An 18,581-nucleotide genomic window follows, 5' to 3' on the forward strand; every position below is an offset into this window, starting at 1 on the left:
GAATGTTTTCAGTACTATTCTCTTTTGAAAAACATTTTGATATGGACAGTATCTTGATCTGAAAGATTAAAAAGATTATAGATTTGGCATTAGTACGAGAACGCGAAAGGTTGATGATAATCATATTGCTCACCTCATAACATGAAACCTTTCAAGTGGATAGTGAACCATCCACCAATTGCATTGGTATCTTATGGAGAGCCACTCCCTGAGTCCCACCATGCGTTGCTCAAAGCTATACGACAAGTCGTTTTAACGCATCATGTTTCACTCATGTCAGCATTCCTCTTCTCATACTGCACTCCTTATATATGTTAATTTTTTTTTTCGTTAAACTAATTAAGCTATTCTTGTTAAACCAATTGAATTATAAGATGAATAATTCTATTTGTTAACTCCATATACCATACATTATACTTATTTTATTTTTGAGAAAATATATTTATAATTCTAAATTGTACAATCGTCGCGTAATCACTTTAAAAAAATAAATAAAATATTAGATTTATGTGAAAAAAATTAATTTTTTAATAAAAAATTTTATTTTTTAAAAAATTACGTGACATTTATGTTTTTAACAATTATATATAAAATTACTTTAAAATAAAATTAAAATTCAAAATAATAAAAAATAATTTTAAAATTTGTAAAATGTATAATATGAAAGCACGATTTCACGATTTTCAGCCGATCAATAACTAAAAAGTGGAGAAGTATATTTTGTATAAGTTTTTGTAATTAACATTTTTCTTTACCATTATATAATCCGTAAATCCAGGATATTACGCTATTTGACTAATTGATCAACGGTCCAGGTGGGCCGCACGACTTGAATACGGTGTTCGATTTGATTTATAATTTTACACGGTCGCAGTGAATCTAAGAGCACGAGCAAGGGTCCCGAGTAACTTCCTCACTCTCCATTCTCCGACGCCCGAGGTCTTTCCCAGAATCTTGCTCTTTGTGCAGTGACCATGAGATCCCAACCGGTTATTCTCGTGCTTTTGGTACATTTATGCATCCCATTTCTTTCCTCGTCTCTCGCAATCTCTCCCGGGTAGGTTTTCTAATCTACATTCCTCTTTTCCGGTAAATTTTCTTCTTTTTTGGTTTCTTAGTAAGGAAAGAAAGCTTATATATATGTTTATTTTATAATAAACGTTTTATTGATTATGGAGGATTTCTCACAAAAAATGGAGGAAAAAAATAATTTTTAGGACCTCAACTTTAGTTTCGTTGTCCCTTGGCCTTAATTTAATTATTATTATTTTTTGGTTATTAACAGTGAAGGTTACACCGTTAATGGTCGGGTGAAGATTCCAAGTATGTTCTTTTCCATCTTCCATATACATTTCCATTATCTTTTCCTTATTGAAAATGGGAATTGGTTTTCGTCTTTATTATTTGACAAGTATTTCCTGTAATTTTGAGTTAATTGAACTGGTTGGTACTGAATCAGGACATTGAAAAACGCGAGTTAAATAGAACCCTTGTTATCGCAATATTTGAGCATCAATCGAATGTGTTACTAGTTACTTGTCGATCTGTCATTACTCATTATTTCCTCATGCAGTGAATTTTGGCTACAAGCAGAATCTCTTTATTAAGTTGATTTAGATGGTGAGAAGAGCGCTTGTAACCTGTCTGTTATTGGTAGATTTTGGTTCAATTCTTACCGAAGATGCTTATAGTATAAGTTTTGCCTAACCGAATTTCACCTCATCAAGAAGAAGTTTGGCCTATCTGCATGAGGTGAAATTTGGTTAGTCCAATTCTGCCTGCCAGGATTGTTGCGGCAAGCACCTGTCATCAGTGCCAACTCTTCAATCACGGAAGTTACAATTTCAATGCTCAGATATTATAGTTCATTTAAAATTAGATTTTGGATCTCTATGTTGATTTTTTTGGTCTTCAAACAATGTCCTGAAATTTTATGGTTTCTTTGCATAATTTCCCCCTCACAATGCTTCTTTGTTCTTCCCTTTCCCACCCTTTTCACCCCTTGTAAGGATTAACCTGTATTATTTTTAAATTAATTTGGCAGGTTTGGGTGCACAAGGTCTTGTTCGTCCTGGAAAATTATCAAATATCAAAGTTGTACTTAATGGTGGCCAAAGGTTTACTTTACTGCGACCTGATGGATATTTCTCGTTGTATCCTTTTTTGCCTTTTCCACCTTGACACACGTTATTCTGTTAAACTTGATTCAGGACACTTTGGCATTGTCTGTTTATACGTAGCAAAATTCCTCTCCTGCAAACCCATTCCTATCTTTTCTATGTTTTTGTCCTAAAAAAATTCATCTTCATTGTTATGGAAAATCACCACATCTTGTTTGATGTGGTGCCCATGGAGGGAAAGAAGTGACTGGACTTTTGAAAATTGTGAGAAGACAGTGACAGTACTCAAGGATCTTTTCTTTAGAACCTAATATCATTGGATGATTGCTCAATTTTTTTTTTTTTTTGTTCTATTTCGAGTTTCTAGGAGTTTTGTACTCTTTGCATTTTCTGGTTCGGTGTATATCCAGTGTACTTCCTGTTCACTTGGGTAGCACCCTGTTTTGATCACAAATAAAGCTGAAATTATATATATATAAATATATATATATGTATGCATAAAATATTTAAGTATTCCCTTTTGAGTTAGGATTTTATATATATATAATTTCAAAATGTAGATCTCCGCTTTTCTTTTCTTTTTTTATTTAAATGCCCTTGTTGTTTCACTCTTTTGATAGGAAGCTGGTGAATCATACTTTATTACTCTCTGTGATTCCTTAATATGCATGCTTATAGCCATAATGTGCCAGCAGGAACTCATCTAATTGAAGTAGATGCAATAGGCTATTTCTTTTCCCCGGTGGGACTCACAATCTACTATTTCCTATCATTATTTTATTATAATGACCAATAAGATTTCTCATGATTGATTTCTCTTAAATGCATTTAGGTCCGAGTTGATGTCAGTGCCAGAAATCCGGGCAAGGTTCAGGCCACACTGACAGAGAATAGGAGGGGTTTGAGTGAGTTAGTTTTAGAGCCGCTAAGAGAGGAACAATATTACGAGGTTTGTTTCAACTTAAATTTGACTATTTCTTCTTTTTAATCTGTTAGTTTGGAGTTATCTATTCTCTGACTCATTTTGTTTTCTGCTTTTACAGATTAGAGAACCCTTTTCCATTATGTCTGTTGTGAAAAGCCCAATGGGTCTGATGATGGGATTTATGCTGGTAGTCATGTTTCTAATGCCCAAATTAATGGAGAACATGGGTAAAGTACTCTGTTCATAACTTTTTATGTTGAAACCCCGATCTTGAGGCTCTGACTTTTTGTAGATTTATCTGGGTTGGCTAGGCTCAGGCAGAATAGAAAAGCCCAATGTTTCATGAGAACCCCTCAAGGCTACTAGCGTTTGTTGTATGGTTCCAGTTCTCTTACTGACAGGATCTATTTATTGTGTTTTGGTGGCAGATCCTGAGGAAATGAGGCGAGCCCAAGAAGAAATGAGGAGCCAAGGGGTTCCCTCCTTGGCAAGCTTGTTACCTGGTGGTGCTGCCAGGAGTTGAGGAGTTAAGGATGGAAAACTGTGAACCCTCTGTCCTTCCGTGTTCAAAACATTTATTGGAATTTATGCTCTCAGATTATACCTCGTTTTGTTGGCACCTCTGGAAGTTATTAGTTTTGCCTTGGTGAGGACCTTAAAAACATATGCTGGCCCGGTCCTAGTGATTGCGTTTGTGATGTTGACGACCATCCACAATATTCTCAACTTCTCTCTCCATAGTGCTTGCTTGAAAATAGGTTGGAACTATTTTGAAAGGGTGTCTCTGTGTCTGTGTTGTGGCACACTCCTTTGGAAAACTCAAAATGCCTCCACTCGAATCACAGGATCCTGTGCCTTGGAGTATCATTCAATCGATATTGCAATCCGTAATTGTATTTAGTTGATATTGATTTGAAGCTCGAGTTTTATCATGCATTTTTAGCTGTTGTGCTTCTAAAAGGAAAGGATTGGTTTTCCCAATTCTGAGTTGTGATTATCAATCAAGAGAACGACACGGATAGAGGATTCTAATCTGTTAGTTATATGGCTCCATTAGCACGCCGTCCTACCCAAATAATAGGGTTGGCAGCTTGGCACGGCACCTAGTGGTACCAAGGAAGTATCCGAGGTCTTATTTCGATCATTCAGGGGAATTTGAATTAAGATCCAGGTGAAATCAACCATTTAGATGAACCCAATCCATCAGCAATATCAATACTACGAAAACGTACCTCTCACCTCTCTAATAAAATTCAAAACAAATGAGAGAAAATGGTGCAAGAAAAAAGAAAAAAAGAAAATATAGATGGAAAAAATGGCAGGTTCATTAGCTATATGGTTAAAAACTTAAAAAAGACCACCGGAGGTGTTTAGCAAATGGATCATGTAACTCTGTCAGAATGGGCTCACCTAGTCCGACACATAAACTGTACGGGGGCCCAAGTGTGCTACTAATGGAACCTGTATCTGGATCTCAATTAACTTTGCCTTGGGAGTAACCGCCTCCCTCCCTGTCTCTCTCTTTTTTCTTCAAAAAGCTTTTCCCCGACTATTTTACTCCCTATTTATTTATTTATTTATTTATTTTTTAGGCCTTGTCTCAAACTCGAAACCAAACGGGTAATCGCTCTCAGAAATTCAAAACCTTCGTCTGGTACAGTGTACTTTGTACTCTTTGCGCTGACTTCTTCATTTCCATTCCAATTAATGGGAGTACTAACCTTGACTCAAATCACCTGTATTTGCACAGGGATATAGTTTAATTGTATTTACTCTCTCCTTCTCTTGTTGAAATGGAGAACTTACCGACGACAATGAAATCGGAGCGGCGGTGGAGATCTAAGCCTCTCCAGACCACCAAACCCTCGCTCGTGATGGCCTTCTTCTCTTGCCTCGCTTGGCTCTACGTTGCCGGCCGGTTTGTCCCCCCCCCCCCCGGGTTGATCCATTCCTCTTTTTTCTTTACGTTAAGCTGAAATTTTAGATTTCAACAACTTTACTTTACTTTTAATACCCTTAAAACACAATGACGCCCCTGAAAAAATTAAAACTGAACTATCGGCTCAACCTAGCGACGAGTTTGGATTTTTCTGTACTAATACTACTAATAGGGTCTGTTTGGCTGCAAAGAATTGGAGCTAATTTTGCTTTTTAAGTGTAGATTTGTGGTCTATGGACAGGCACAGATAACATAAAATTACTTACTATAGATTTGGAATCAGATCCTCCATTTTGAATTCCAGAGTTCCCTCATGGGGAAAAAAGAAACGCAGCCTTCAATTCAGCTGTCTAACTTATATATGTTTTCGTTTCTTTTTTAATTAATTTTTGTTACAATATCTGATCCCTAACACTTTATGCATTTTCAATTTTTTTGCAATAATCAGGTTGTGGCAAGACGCAGAGAACAGAAAATTACTTACTAATCTTCTTTACAAGAACTCCCTCCAGGTCTGTTTAATTTTTTTGGGTTCTCCTCCCTTTATTATGCTCGTACTTCGTTGATGAGGAAAGTATTGAACCTTGAGACACAATATTAAGCTCCAAGCCGTTACAAGTCGTTAGAATTGGTCGGGTTTAATCTTTTACTTCCCTCCTTTTTTTTTTTTTTTTTGGTTGGGGGGTTATTTAAAAGAAGACTTCTTGATATGATAAATTATTATTTTTTTTTATATTTTTCTTAGAGTTTCTGGGGCTTACAAATTGTGGGTCGGTGACTTGTGTTGATGTCTGTTTCATTTCAATTTTTTGATTCAATAGATCTTTAATATTTTTCTGCGTTATTGTTCCCAGAGACCCAAGGTTCTTACAGTTGAAGATAAGCTAACGGTGCTAGGATGCAGGTACCTTTCCCCATCTTTTTCTTTAATATCCCTTTTTATAGTTGGATATGTTTTGGTGTGCCGCCATGCACTGTTTTTATTGGAATCTCTGGTTTTCAATTTTAGAGATTTGGAGAGGAGAATTGTGGAAGCTGAAATGGACCTGACGCTGGCTAAGAGTCAAGGGTACCTCAATAACCAATTGCAGCAAAGCAAGTCTTCTTCTGGCCAAAGGCTTCTTGCCGTTATTGGGCTTTATACTGGATTTGGTAGTCACTTGAAGCGAAATGTTTTTAGAGGGTCTTGGATGCCTAAAGGTCGGTCAGATTGCTAATTATGCTTGTTCTCTACTTAATTATTTCTTTGATAAATGTTAAGGTTTTTAATAGTATTGCCATAGTTACTTATAAAAAAAAATAGTATTGCCATAGTTATATTTATGATGGAGTGTTGGTTTTTACGCCAATTTCTTCCATTTTTTCAAAAATCTGAATTCCATCCTTATCTTTTGTGACTGGGATGCACATTGGTTAAAGTATGGATCACTAAAATATTATATGAGCCTTGATCTGTTTTTTTTTTTTGGGTATATTATGACATCCATTACTATGCATTTAAAAATGCATAATATTGTAAGAATGGACGTTTAAATCACATATATGCCTCTCTTTTCAATTAATTTACAGCACCATTTTGGCTTTTACAGGTGATGCCTTGAGAAAACTTGAAGAAAGAGGAGTGGTCATTCGTTTTGTAGTTGGTCGGAGGTTTTTCCAAAAAACTTAATCCTTAAAATAGTAGCATATGCTTTCTTGTTCATTTGTTTTGTTGGTTGGTTTTTTCAGAATTACCAGTTCTACACTTCTGGTAGCAAGAATGGGACAAAGTTCTATCTAACCTTTTTTAATTTGAATTTGGCAGCGCCAATCGAGGTGATAGCTTAGATCGCAATATTGACAAGGAAAATCGCACAACAAAGGATTTCTTGATTCTTGTAAGTTATAGATTCAGATGTGTCTGCAATTCAACTGATAGAAGACTTCTGACATGCAGCCATTAAAAGTTCGTTAAATTGACATATTTCCAGATTTTATCAGATATTTTGAAATTTAAATCAAATCTTATTAAAAAATGAATGTTTTGGATGTGTTCTGTTTTTTTTTTTTTTTTTTCTTTTTCTTCCCGTCCTGCTTTTAATAATCAGGATTTTTTAAGAAACCCAAATGTTGCATATCACGTATTTTCATCCTATCAAATCAACCTTTTAATGAAAAATAAATTCCTGATTTCTTTAAGTTAGAAAATTTTGCCAGTTTTATCAGTTTGCCTCTTATTCTATAGCTTTATAACATGCAAAGCATAATGTTTGAACATCTTTCTTTAATGATGTGTCAGGAAGGTCATGAAGAGGCTCAAGAAGAGCTGCCGAAGAAAGTGAAGTACTTCTTCAGTACTGCAGTTCAAAAATGGGATGCTGAATTTTATGTAAAAGTCGATGACAATATAGACCTTGATCTTGGTAAGCAATCATACATGCATCTATTTCTACATAAAATAAAATATTGGTACATTTCTGATATATTTTTCTGAGCTTTTTGGTGCATCATTTGCTCTGGTTTCTGCTCTAACAGAGGGTTTAATTGGACTTCTTGATCGTCGTCGTGGTCAAGATGGTGCTTACATTGGGTGCATGAAGTCAGGAGATGTGATATCTGAGGAGTATATGCTTATCGCATCTTCAGCTTTCTCTTAACTGAAATCAGTTGTAATCCAAATGTTATTGAATTAAGCATATCAGCTTATAATTTCTTGTACATTTTCAGGGGTAAGCCTTGGTATGAACCTGATTGGTGGAAATTCGGTGATGAGAAATCGTAAGTGATCTACTTCTGATTGAAAACAGAAGTTATTTTTTTATTTGATAGGGGAGCATTTGGGGATTATTCTATTTGTAGATTTATTTTTTCGTACAACTTTAAACTCGTTAAAAATCATTTATGCTCTATTAGGTTGTTGGTGGGTGGGGAGAAGGAGAGAAAAACTGGTAACTAAAAGTGTCTTTCCATGTTTTCCCCACCTTTTGGCCGCAAAAAGAGTATCATTAAGCACATTTATCAGCATTGGCAACTTGTGAAACTCTGAAAATTTGATCAATATAAAATATTGCTAGTCTTGTATGATTGGATTAGAAAACTTACCATGTGAAAAATCCAGATTCATTATTTAATTCTCACCTGAGCAGTCTGTGATTCTGCTACACAATTGTGTTCTCCCTTATCTATTGTATTACCTTGGGAGTTGACAGTAGCGTGTTTGCTTATTGCATGTTATGATAATAATTTCTGAGGATGTTGGGAAACTGAAAATAGTTTTCATAAATTGGGCAGCATTCATCTGCCTTCCTTTAGGGATCTATTATGTAGTTGAAACTTCTCGTTATGATGGTGCTGCTTGCTGCTCTAATTGCCACGATATGAAATTTGACCATAATTACTGCTTTCATTCAGGTATTTCCGACATGCAGCTGGCTCTCTTCTTATACTCTCCAAGAATTTAGCTCAGTATATTAACATAAACAGGTTATTACTGGGTCCGGTTTCAATAGGCAATTCTGTTTTAATTTTTTGTGCTGATTATCTTCATTATGTCTGTCATAAGGGGCTTGCTGTAATCTGCTGATAGCAAGAATCTGAATAACTAAATCATTTGAAATTTGGAACTTGATGTTCAGCCCAATCTGTTCTATGACTCTCATTGGTTGTTAACTTGCTTGCATATTTTGGAAGTTTGCAACATAGATGTCCCCGTTGACCCAAAATGACAGCATAAATGATATTTCAGTTTTTTTTTTCAAGTAGAATTGATATTTCAGTTTAATCAGAGCAAAACAAAGTTGCTATTATTGTATGCTAGTGCCCATCTCATTCTGTTTCCCTATCATATGCAGTGCATCTCTTAAAACTTATGCTCACGATGATGTATCAATGGGTTCGTGGATGATGGGTATCCAAGCAACCTACATAGATGACAATCGCCTTTGCTGCAGTAGTATTAGACAAGGTAAATTTTCTGTAATGCTTTTATTAATAGTTTATCTGGAACTGCCAAGTAGATCCTGGCCTTTTGTTTTAACAAATTTGCCTTTTATATTTGAAAACAAAAAGAACAGTTGGAAATCAATCCTTATATTAATGACTCTAAAAGGGAAAGGCCTTGAAGAAAGATTCTAATCAACAAAGCAATCTTTTAAGCATGGGTTGGAGCAGTTAAATTTAGTGTTAATTTTTTTAACTTCTAGGGCTGGGGGTCTGGGTGGTGGTCTGCCTTAATAATTATTTTCAATAGTTGTGTTACCATTACTTTTAAGACATTTTACCAACCACGCAACTTGTATTTATTTTCTTACTTTCTTATTTCCAGACAAGGTGTGCTCCCTGGCTTGAACAGAGGAAATAGTTTATCAGAAAAATATCCTTAACTTCTTTTATTTGGGGACTGGAATGGTGATCTGTCTTTATGGCTCATTCATTGTGAACATATTTGTTTTATCTCTTAATATGAGGGATCTTTGAAAACATCAGCAAGATTATTCATTAGGATCTGGATATTACCTGCAATTTTTACAAGATTTACACATGTCCACCACATTGTCCTGTCCTATTGGTGGTCGGATGTTAGAGCTTAAGTGGAAGCTAGGTGCTATAGTATAAACTTGATGAAATATTTTGTGTTTTATTTAGTCAATAGGAAAGCTTCTGTTTCCTACAAACCATGCCTGTGCATTCTTTTCCAGAGTTAAAATAAGAGTTGAACTTTAGCATGCATATTCATGTTGTATAATTTAATTATTATTATTTTCATTACTTCGCAACTGACCTTTTACCCGTTCAAATTTGCATGTCTCTTTTTAACGAGCCTGTAAGACAACCCATACCATTTTAAGCTGGTGTAGGCATTTGACCCCTAATCTTTTGTAATGTATATAAATGAGCATGCTCGGAAAATTTTCATTTGAAGCATGTCATTTCCTCTATAAATATGTGGAGTGAATTAGAGTAGGGGTAAGTCTCTTTAAATTGCTTGGTCGAAAGGCACTCCTCAGCTCAATCTGGAACTGGAAGTTGGTTTATCTATGGGGAAATATATTACTAATCGGCTTCACACACAAAACTTGACGATTTTCAGTCTAAGCCTAATTGCTGGACGTTATCCTGTGTTGTTGATTACAAACCCACCAGTGACAACCATCCATGGATTGATTACACTTAACGAGTCTCATAAAAAGAGAGACGCACATTTGGAGGAAAGACCCGTGATAAACACAGTGTGAGGTGAGTTACTGGCTTCGATTTTGTGAGGAAGAAAGGCACGTAGCCCCTCCTGTTGTATGTGTATTGATGGTGAAATTCAATCGAAGCCAGTAGCAGTTGGATGTAATGATTAGCCCTGTAAGCATTTGATCCTGATTTGGAAAATCCCCGTCTAGAGTATCTTCCCTGTAAACATTTGCCCGCTTTTCCTTCTCCATCGTAGATGTACATGAAAACTTGGCATATTTCGTTTCTCCATCTTATAGCATAAGATTAAAGAAAACAAATTGCGCTAACATCTGGGATCTGTTTTCCTGAACATATATGGGAGAGATCTTATTGGTTTGTACAAATGAAAGTGGCTAATTACATGCAGAGAAAATAATATAAGGTATTTGAGCAAATACAATAGAGAAAGGAGCTACAGTTATTGGGTCTGATTGGTTTACAGTGATTGGTTCCAAGAATGGAATATCCCCTGAGGAATTTACAGTAAGTATTTTTCCATTAAGAAGCATTGTTTGGCTGTGTAAATCCCCATCCTTAGCCGTCAAGTGGTATTCTTCTCTTGTAATATAACGAATTTTAGACCCTCGAGACATTGTAGCAAACCCAGTTCTTGGATTTTGATTTTCTTGTGAATTCGAAGTGCTGAGGATGGTAGCATTTTCTGTTGAAACGTGCACTTGAACTGTAGCATTACCGTTAAGGTTGATCAGGAGCAATGTGATTCCTTGCTGCAATTATTAAAAACCCAATGAATCATTCCCCTCTCTCTCTCTCTCACACATTTTTGTTTTTGTGGACTAAACTGTAGATTATACTCACCGTTTTCTTTGAGCAGTGAGCATAAGCTCGGATTTTATTTGTTCCGGAGAAGTTTGTGGATAGAACATTCCTTCCCATCAAACGATGCCAAAGAAGGGCGCTGTGAATAAAACAACAATATTAATAAACGCATGCCTCTCGTTAATCAACCTACATAATATTAATATTTTCTTGCTAATGCCTTGGGCTCATTCAGCCCCTATTTCACAAGTGTCGTGTAATTCTCGAGCCTGTCTTTGTTCTTCTCAATCATAATTCCCATTTATATATTTGTTTGGAATAATTATTCGGTTGTCTCGAATATGCAATACTCTCATCCTATAGCATAATATCATGTCATTAAAAATTAGTATTTATATAAGTAATTTGAATGATATAAATATTTTGTAATAGGATGAGAGCAGCATGCCATCTATTTAGGAGTGCCTAATAATTTCATCTAAGTGGGAATGGAAGGCTTTGCTTTGGAGTATAATGTCTTGCTTGGAATTCAAGAAAAACCTGTAGTAATCAGGATTTGGAACCAATGTGGAAGCGTCGAGTAGGCCATAGTTTCCACCAACTAATGATTGTCTACAGTATGTTTTGGTGTCAAAAGATGATGCCATTCCGAGCTGGTCCAAGTACCTGTTTGATTATTTAATGCCAAACAAGATCATTATCCTAGGCCACATTCAAGTCATGAACCCAAAAAATAAAAAATAAAAAATGGAGTCTGCAGCAAAGTTACCAGAAACTAAAAACGAATGCATCAGTGACAAGATGATGGCCACTGTTATAAGCCCCGCCTGCTTCTCCAACCCATGCAACTGCTCGAGTCCCACTACTCTTCAGAATGCTCCGAAGGCTACTGAAGGTCTGCGATACGCTGTCAAGACTAGATGGATCTAGGATCCTATCAATAAGGTGATCATCAACACCTATGTTCGAGAAAACAGGAAAGTTGTCGTCAAAAAGACTTTTCTAGGAATTGCTTATCCGGTGGTGAGAAATGCTGCAGAGTAGAATAATATGCGTATCGGATATGGCTACTTTCAAACTGACCCTCTTACACGGTTCGATTCACTATGTGAGAAATACGATACAGAAATAAGTTAAATAACAATATTTGGTGTTGAAATATCACTTCCCGGTGTTTTTTATCTTTTTCTATTTTGTGCGCGCGCATTAAATCGCTTTATTTTTCGATGTACCTGGACCAAGGCTATAAATATGGTGGGAGACGACGTGAAGAGACTCGGGTGTTTCCTTGATGAATTCTGTGAACCAGTTCGCATCAAAGAAACCTCCTGGCGCAATGACTAGTGGTTTAACTTCAAAACCAGCATAAATATTTTGCACCATATTTTGGAGAGAGTTTATGTCTGATGCATATTGATGTGCTGAAACCCTCGTTCCAATTCCATTCCCACTCAGTTCATTTCCTAAAAAGGAACAAGATTTACGTCAGAGATTATGCAATAAAATTAAAGAAAACAGAGTAATGGTATGATGTTTGCCAGAAAAGAAAAAAACTGATTGTTTTTATTATCATCTTATTCATCACTATCACCATCTTCTTTGTCTGCTTCTTGATCATTATCTCCCAGTTGACTTTGACTCATATCTTTTGTACAGGAAAAAACAAATAGATTTTGGTCAACTAAAGCATGTTTGATCAAATTAATGATTCAGTTCACCATATTCTACTGATTTAAGTTTTGGGTAAATAATAGTTTATCTTGGTATATGAAAGACTATGAAGTTATAATGCAAACTGCTTCCACATATACGTATCAAATATGTGAATAACAAGTCTTACCAAGCTCCCATCCATGAATAGTGTAACCATTATTGACAGTATATCGTATAAGTGACTCGGCATCACTGGACTTCCAAGCTCCTATAGCAGAGCCTTGTGAATCTACAGTCTTGCCGCTTAGTTCATTTAGACCAAAAACAACCACAGCCCTGGATTTTAAAACAAAATGTGATAATGATAACCAACAGTTCATGGCTTATTTTGGAATACAATTCTTTGGGGGAAAAAACAGTGCATAATTGCAGCGGATTTCTGGCTATAACAAAGTTGTTACCCGGATTTTTTGAAGAAAATGTTGAGTTCATCCCAGCGAGACATAGGGAGGCAGCCTTGAGAGAAACCTAGCAACTCAGAGTTGTTTTTTACAAATGAGCTGCATTGTGGAGGATTGCCTTCTGTGTCGTATATGACTTTGTCTTGTAAGGTTCCCCCTAATCTGATTTTTAGGGGAGAAAAAGCTGCGATACAATTAAACTAGAGTCTTCACTTGGGCTATGTAAGAAATATTCGAACAAGAATTTTTCTGTGTTGGTGTGTTGCCGTGTTAAAAATATATGCAAAGCGACGACTTACCTTTGATGGCTTTCATTAATATAAGATTGTTAAGGTCCTACCAAGGAAAAAAAATACAGAAGTCAAATTAGAATAAGGAAAGAAAATAACAAGAGCTTGCTCTTTACATCAGTGAGCACCAACTCGATATGAGGGGTTATGCAAAACTTATTCGACAAGAAGGGATCTTTTCGACTGTGTTTCTAATGTACAGGAAACTGCTTAGGAGTGTTGTTTTTTGGAAAAATCTTGGTCTTGTGGATATCCTCGAATTCTTCTTTTTGGCCACCATTCTCGGCTTATCTTGGTTCCGAAAGTGTCAAGATATCTTGGTGATACGTTATTATGGGGGCACCTCAGGAAAAGTGAATAATTTCAGTGGAGAAACAAATAAAAGTAGATGTCAAAGAGACGCATGCTGAATTGAATGATATAAAAGATGGAATTAAACAAAAAAAAAAAAAAAAAAAGGCATGTTAAGGATGATCGGCTTACTAGATTCAGCAGAGAAGTTCTGCCCCAGCTACATGTTCCATAGTCACATTTCTCAGGAGGCCACCAATCCAAAGTGGCACAGACAAAGTCATCATCTATTCTTGCTATACAAGTTGTTCCATTTATAAAAACGACGCCCTCAATGGTATTTCCAAGCCCTGTCGTTCTGTGTGAAGCCGCAGAGAATATTTGAATAAGCCAGTAAAGCCAGAAACACGTACAACAGAGGAGATACAGAGAACACATCCCGTAAGACAAAATCTTCTGCATGCGCTTCTTAGCTGCGAGTGCGAGCATACTATTGATGTGTGTGTGTGTGTGTGTATATATATATATATATAGAAATACCGATAAGTTGTAGAGTGGAAGAATCGAAACTATGTACGCAAGTCAGGTTGAGAGAGTTGTTAACAAGTATCAAAGTGATGTTTTGAGCTGCCCCCTTAGAATAGAGGACTAGAAACTGATGATTGAGGGCGGTTGGAATCTGGGCTAAGTAATTAAATCCACATATTTCTATTATTTTAAACTTTTGGGATAATGAATTGTTTAACACGCACCAAATAATAACTTATGAGTTACTTCAACTCTCATGTTGAACCCACTTAGGAAATCTGGTCCATGGGAGGAATAACACTATAATATAAACTAAATAATTAGATGCATATTTTCTGATCAGACAAATGATTATTCAACAACTATCTCAGTAAGAAAGCCCAAATCGTCAATATAACACGATTATTATAAGCAGAAAACAGAGGACTAACATTTGAAAATATACGAGGAAAAACCTCCACCAGACCAACCCGATAATTAGATATGAAGGAAAACCTCCACCAGGCCGCGTATTGAAGGACAGGCAGCGCCCTAGCGAACCCCATTCGATAATCACTTTAAGGTCAACAGCAACAAGGGTCTCTCTCATGTGACATGCAGGCATGATGACATGATGGATGTTCGTAAATTGTAATGATTATTATTCAGACTCACAAAATCTGATCTCTTTTCCTTCTAAAAAAGCAATCGTTTGTCCAGAGTCGTGACTCTGAAATGGTCTTATCTAGTTAGGAGAGTGGCAAACATGATCTCTTCTGGTGGAAAAAGCAGTAGTGTTGTCCAAGGGAGGTTCCAATTGCCTTAAATAGTTCATGCATGGGAATTCATAATTACTTCTCTCTCTCTCTCTCTCTCTCTCTCTAGGAGGGTTTAGCAAGGTGTTAACTGAGGCAGGTTCCAATTACGTCAAAGTTCGTGGAAGGTTCCAATTATATGTAGGTGGAGAAGCGACCAGGCCACAAATACAATCCTCCTTCTCGGCCATAGTAAAAAAATAAAGCCACGGAATTTCCCACAGCCTCGGTGAAAATACAGATTTTATTATTTCACCCTCCAAAAGCAGGCAGATTATCTGAATAATTTAATCTGGAAATTATAGTTAAAGAGTTTTTAAGAATAATTACTCTTGAGAAATCTAGAAAATCCCTCATTTTGATATGCGGAATACGTAAAAGCTGACTTCGAAATATGTCATACCACATAGCTTCTTACCATACCAAGTTGATTGATCGTAGCCATGGCAATGGCTAAATGGCTGGCTACTCCATAAGTGAGAGCTTTCAATAAATCACAGGGATACATCCTCTTTCCTGTGATACATCCCCTTTGAAAATAAACCCATACCTTTCTTGGGGTGGACATTCATAATTTATTGTTTTAGGTTTACAAAATAGTCAGCGTGGTTAATATATGAGATAACATACATGAAATATAGCTTAAATTCCAAATTGAATCCTTTAATTTAGGATTACCTTCAATTTACCCTCCAATATGTTGACTTGAACAATCGAGCCCTTGTAATCCCAGATTGTTTACGATTTAAACCTTGAATCTATCTGCTGACTTCGCTCCTCTTCAAAGTATATATAGCACGAGCATCAAGTTGCAGCTTTGTGGAAAACTGTCATTCACTTGCTCTGTTTCTGTGCTAAAAAAAAAAAAGAAACGAAAGGATTTGCATTTTTAAGCTCTCTTCAAATACTGTCATCAGCTTTGCATGCCTGTGCTGATATGTATTTTCTAATATATATTTATATTTTCCTTATATTTTTTACCTTATCTCCCCTTTAATGCACAAGTTATTAAGCTATCACAATAGAGCCGTAAAAATTAGAATGAGAAGATATAATAAAGTCAATCAAGTACTAGAGACTTTTCTAGTCTATGTTGACAGACAAACTGAACCTTCCATGCTGGGTTTTTACTACCCGAACCTCCACTACAACCCAACCAAAGATTTCAAAATCACTGAGAGAGAGAGAGAGAGAGAGAGAGAGAGGAAAATAGATGCAAAAATCAAACTTTCATTTCCTCTTCTTTGCAGGTGGCTGGGGTGTCTCTTCCTCGTCCTCCTCTTCTTCCTCCTCATCCTCATCATCATCGTCTTCTTCCTCTTCGTCATCGTCGTCGTCTTCTTCACTTCCACCATCACCATTAGCCTCAAGCTCATCTGCAGGATCCCCATCATCGTCATCATCATCACCATATGCATCATCATCATTACCTCCATCATTTTCCCCATCATCCACGGCATCATCATCATCTTCATCTTCGTCATCCTCTGTTTCACTAGAGTCTTTGTTCTCGGGACCAGATTTCTTCACTGCATGCACCTCAGAAATTGGAAACCTGAAATATATAATTGATTAAGGACTACCCATTATAGAGAAAGCTTTTTCTTTTATCGGTACAAAATATTGATAATAATGTGGGAATAGGCAAAAAGATAGAGAAAGAATTGAAACATGAAAAAAGAAATCAAGTCACTGACCCTCCAGATGTATCAGCCTCTTTGGGCAAAACATCTATTCCCTTTGGCATAATTCCCATCTGAAAAAGAAAACCCAAACTCATACTGAATAATGGAGACATTAAAAAAGAAGAAGATACATTTGCATTCGTACAAAACGGGCATTTTGGCAAATGGCAGGGGAGAACGGAAGGTAGAGACAAAAAATCAATAGAGTGCCATAACTGGAACTATACACGCTTTAAGATTAATACTCATAGCATGTGACATATATTCCCCTACATTTTTCTTCTTGGCACACTGCATTTCAGGTTTTCGGGAATTCCTCTTTTAGTTGTACAATAGCATGTACCTATAAAAAAAAAAAAGTTGTACAATGCGTATGCTGCTTCCCTCGAATTCTGTTCAAACTTGTAACCAAGTTATCAAAACCATCCGGCAATGTACATAGCAAAGTCACCACTTTATTCTCATCATCCTTGACCCTTACTACCCAACCTTAGAATGGACAGATAATGCATCATACATTCACAATGGAAATTGTAGGGTGGTTTAAAAAGACTTTTTTTTTTAGTTTTATAAGTAGTTTTAAAAAAGAAAAGTAACGAGTATCAAACCCTCTATACAAGTCTAAGCCCCACGACATGAAGATGATTAGCCTAATGCATGCATCTACATGTTATGAAAAGAGATAATCGGAAGGATGTTTTTAGAGAACTTTATCGATAAGGATGTTAGTGCAATACGTGTAAGTGATGTGGGATTATATGCAGCTGTTCTTTCACTTCTACCATAATCCCTTTAAGTCAGTCTGTAAGAATAGGATCTAATCAAACATATTATAGCATGAAGGATAAATAGCAGTGGCAGAGGCTGGAGCCAAGTTAAACCATGCGTTCCACTCTTAGATCTAAAACCAAGTTGGAAGCCCACAAACTTTTATTTTTCACAAGAGGATTATTATAGGCCACAAACTACAAACAATATCAACTAGTAAGAGTAACCAAAGGGTTTACACACCCATGCCAGCCTATGAAATATTTAAACAGAACTAAATTATATAATATTTGGACATGTTTTCAGGTCGAAATCAATTGACAATGTCAAGGCCAATGCTCTGGTAAAGCTACAAAATAAATTATGTTTATTCATATATGTTCTCTTTTGCCAAGGAGAACGAGGATGAGAATCACAGATTGTTTTTTTCTTATTCTCAAAGACCCACTAAAACTCTCATACACTAACTTTTAAGAAACTTAAAAACAAAAATTTCAATACAAAAGGCCACATTTTTTTTCTGATGCAAAATGAAACCAGCACTTACGAAACTCTTATCTTTGGATAACAGATTTACAAATTTATAATAAAAGAATCTATTTTTTCAGATAATGAAATAATTAAAGCAAAATCCACGAGACAGCAAATGCCAATTTCAAAACAATTTCATATTTCACAAAAAAACAAAGAAACAGTTACGAACTCAAAGAATATCCAAAACACGTATATTCATACAGTCTATACCATCAAGAGAGAGCAAGCAAGAGACTTGGCAGCGACAATGGCAATCTCAACCACCATAGCCTCCACCACAGAGCAGAGAAAACCTTCCGAGACTACAGTGTTCGAACGAAGAGTATCCATATTTGTCTAACTAGAAGGGAGACAAAAGAACCCTAATTAAAGGAGAAGGTATTCGAAACAAAACTTTCTCAAAAGAGAGGGTTTAGGGTTTTGGAAATTGAGGGGTTTAAGATTAGGGTTTGAGAATTGGGGAATTTACCGCATTGCCGCTTGACTAGTTTAGTATATGGTTCTAGAAGTGTGTAAATGTCCCTTATCAAAAATAAAAAAAAGAAGTGTGTAAATGTGTTACGAGGTAATTCCACCTGGGACTCATTACGTCACAGGATCATGTCGGGCCG

At 36.2% G+C, this 18,581-nt stretch overlaps 4 protein-coding genes across 5 annotated transcripts; 2 read left to right on the forward strand and 2 right to left on the reverse strand.

The window, feature by feature from the left end:
• The first annotated feature begins 853 nt into the window (after window positions 1-853).
• Window positions 854-3,981, forward strand: LOC122316707 (ER membrane protein complex subunit 7 homolog). Its single transcript, XM_043133438.1, has 7 exons — window positions 854-1,057; window positions 1,286-1,323; window positions 2,045-2,153; window positions 2,799-2,862; window positions 2,953-3,069; window positions 3,164-3,272; window positions 3,474-3,981. The coding sequence occupies exons 1-7, from the start codon at window positions 975-977 to the stop codon at window positions 3,566-3,568; spliced, it is 615 nt and encodes a 204-aa protein (XP_042989372.1). The 5' UTR covers window positions 854-974; the 3' UTR covers window positions 3,569-3,981.
• A 554-nt stretch (window positions 3,982-4,535) lies between these two features.
• LOC122316706 (hydroxyproline O-galactosyltransferase HPGT3-like) lies at window positions 4,536-9,691 on the forward strand. Its single transcript, XM_043133437.1, has 13 exons — window positions 4,536-4,699; window positions 4,796-4,963; window positions 5,433-5,496; window positions 5,839-5,888; window positions 5,994-6,184; window positions 6,574-6,634; window positions 6,789-6,861; window positions 7,263-7,386; window positions 7,499-7,586; window positions 7,691-7,741; window positions 8,375-8,446; window positions 8,815-8,927; window positions 9,288-9,691. Exons 2-13 carry the CDS (start codon window positions 4,839-4,841, stop codon window positions 9,308-9,310), a joined length of 1,035 nt encoding a protein of 344 aa, XP_042989371.1. The 5' UTR covers window positions 4,536-4,699; window positions 4,796-4,838; the 3' UTR covers window positions 9,311-9,691.
• A 773-nt stretch (window positions 9,692-10,464) lies between these two features.
• LOC122316705 (heparanase-like protein 3) lies at window positions 10,465-15,849 on the reverse strand. 2 transcript variants are annotated; one of them, XM_043133435.1, is made up of 10 exons: window positions 15,662-15,849; window positions 13,854-14,019; window positions 13,380-13,416; window positions 13,081-13,264; window positions 12,807-12,955; window positions 12,199-12,429; window positions 11,736-11,925; window positions 11,507-11,632; window positions 11,006-11,105; window positions 10,465-10,914 (listed from the first exon to the last, which is right to left on the reverse strand). In XM_043133435.1, the coding sequence occupies exons 3-10, from the start codon at window positions 13,393-13,395 to the stop codon at window positions 10,540-10,542; spliced, it is 1,371 nt and encodes a 456-aa protein (XP_042989369.1). In that variant the 5' UTR covers window positions 13,396-13,416; window positions 13,854-14,019; window positions 15,662-15,849; the 3' UTR covers window positions 10,465-10,539. The 2 variants fall into 2 exon arrangements, with proteins under 2 accessions (XP_042989369.1, XP_042989368.1); XM_043133434.1 differs by lacking the exon at window positions 15,662-15,849 and adding an exon at window positions 14,621-15,645.
• Window positions 15,850-16,005: 156 nt separating this feature from the next.
• On the reverse strand, window positions 16,006-18,488 carry LOC122316708 (nucleolin-like). Its single transcript, XM_043133439.1, has 3 exons — window positions 18,181-18,488; window positions 16,681-16,739; window positions 16,006-16,538 (listed from the first exon to the last, which is right to left on the reverse strand). The coding sequence occupies exons 1-3, from the start codon at window positions 18,298-18,300 to the stop codon at window positions 16,214-16,216; spliced, it is 504 nt and encodes a 167-aa protein (XP_042989373.1). The 5' UTR covers window positions 18,301-18,488; the 3' UTR covers window positions 16,006-16,213.
• Between the last annotated feature and the right edge of the window lie 93 nt (window positions 18,489-18,581).

This window comes from Carya illinoinensis, chromosome 7 (genome assembly GCF_018687715.1).
Source record: "Carya illinoinensis cultivar Pawnee chromosome 7, C.illinoinensisPawnee_v1, whole genome shotgun sequence".
In the NCBI taxonomy this organism is placed as follows: domain Eukaryota; kingdom Viridiplantae; phylum Streptophyta; class Magnoliopsida; order Fagales; family Juglandaceae; genus Carya; species Carya illinoinensis.

What these genes read in the sequence shown, in the direction of transcription:
- LOC122316707 (XM_043133438.1), top strand. Translation starts at nt 975, where the DNA reads ATGAGATCCCAACCGGTTATTCTCGTGCTTTTGGTACATTTATGCATC. An exon ending in TGGTCGGGTGAAGATTCCAA is followed by an intron (nt 1,324 to 2,044) that starts GTATGTTCTTTT and finishes TTAATTTGGCAG; the next exon opens with GTTTGGGTGCACAAGGTCTT. An exon ending in CCTGATGGATATTTCTCGTT is followed by an intron (nt 2,154 to 2,798) that starts GTATCCTTTTTT and finishes GCATGCTTATAG; the next exon opens with CCATAATGTGCCAGCAGGAA.
- LOC122316706 (XM_043133437.1), top strand. Translation starts at nt 4,839, where the DNA reads ATGGAGAACTTACCGACGACAATGAAATCGGAGCGGCGGTGGAGATCT. An exon ending in TGGCTCTACGTTGCCGGCCG is followed by an intron (nt 4,964 to 5,432) that starts GTTTGTCCCCCC and finishes TGCAATAATCAG; the next exon opens with GTTGTGGCAAGACGCAGAGA. An exon ending in GGAGATGTGATATCTGAGGA is followed by an intron (nt 7,587 to 7,690) that starts GTATATGCTTAT and finishes GTACATTTTCAG; the next exon opens with GGGTAAGCCTTGGTATGAAC.
- LOC122316705 (XM_043133434.1), bottom strand. Translation starts at nt 14,793, where the DNA reads ATGCCTGCATGTCACATGAGAGAGACCCTTGTTGCTGTTGACCTTAAA. An exon ending in TATTCATGGATGGGAGCTTG is followed by an intron (nt 12,430 to 12,806) that starts GTAAGACTTGTT and finishes GTTCCTTTTTAG; the next exon opens with GAAATGAACTGAGTGGGAAT. An exon ending in CCAAATCCTGATTACTACAG is followed by an intron (nt 11,106 to 11,506) that starts GTTTTTCTTGAA and finishes TTTTATTCACAG; the next exon opens with CGCCCTTCTTTGGCATCGTT.
- LOC122316708 (XM_043133439.1), bottom strand. Translation starts at nt 18,300, where the DNA reads ATGGATACTCTTCGTTCGAACACTGTAGTCTCGGAAGGTTTTCTCTGC. An exon ending in TTGCTTGCTCTCTCTTGATG is followed by an intron (nt 16,740 to 18,180) that starts GTATAGACTGTA and finishes TTTCTTTTTCAG; the next exon opens with ATGGGAATTATGCCAAAGGG. An exon ending in GAGGCTGATACATCTGGAGG is followed by an intron (nt 16,539 to 16,680) that starts GTCAGTGACTTG and finishes TATATATTTCAG; the next exon opens with GTTTCCAATTTCTGAGGTGC.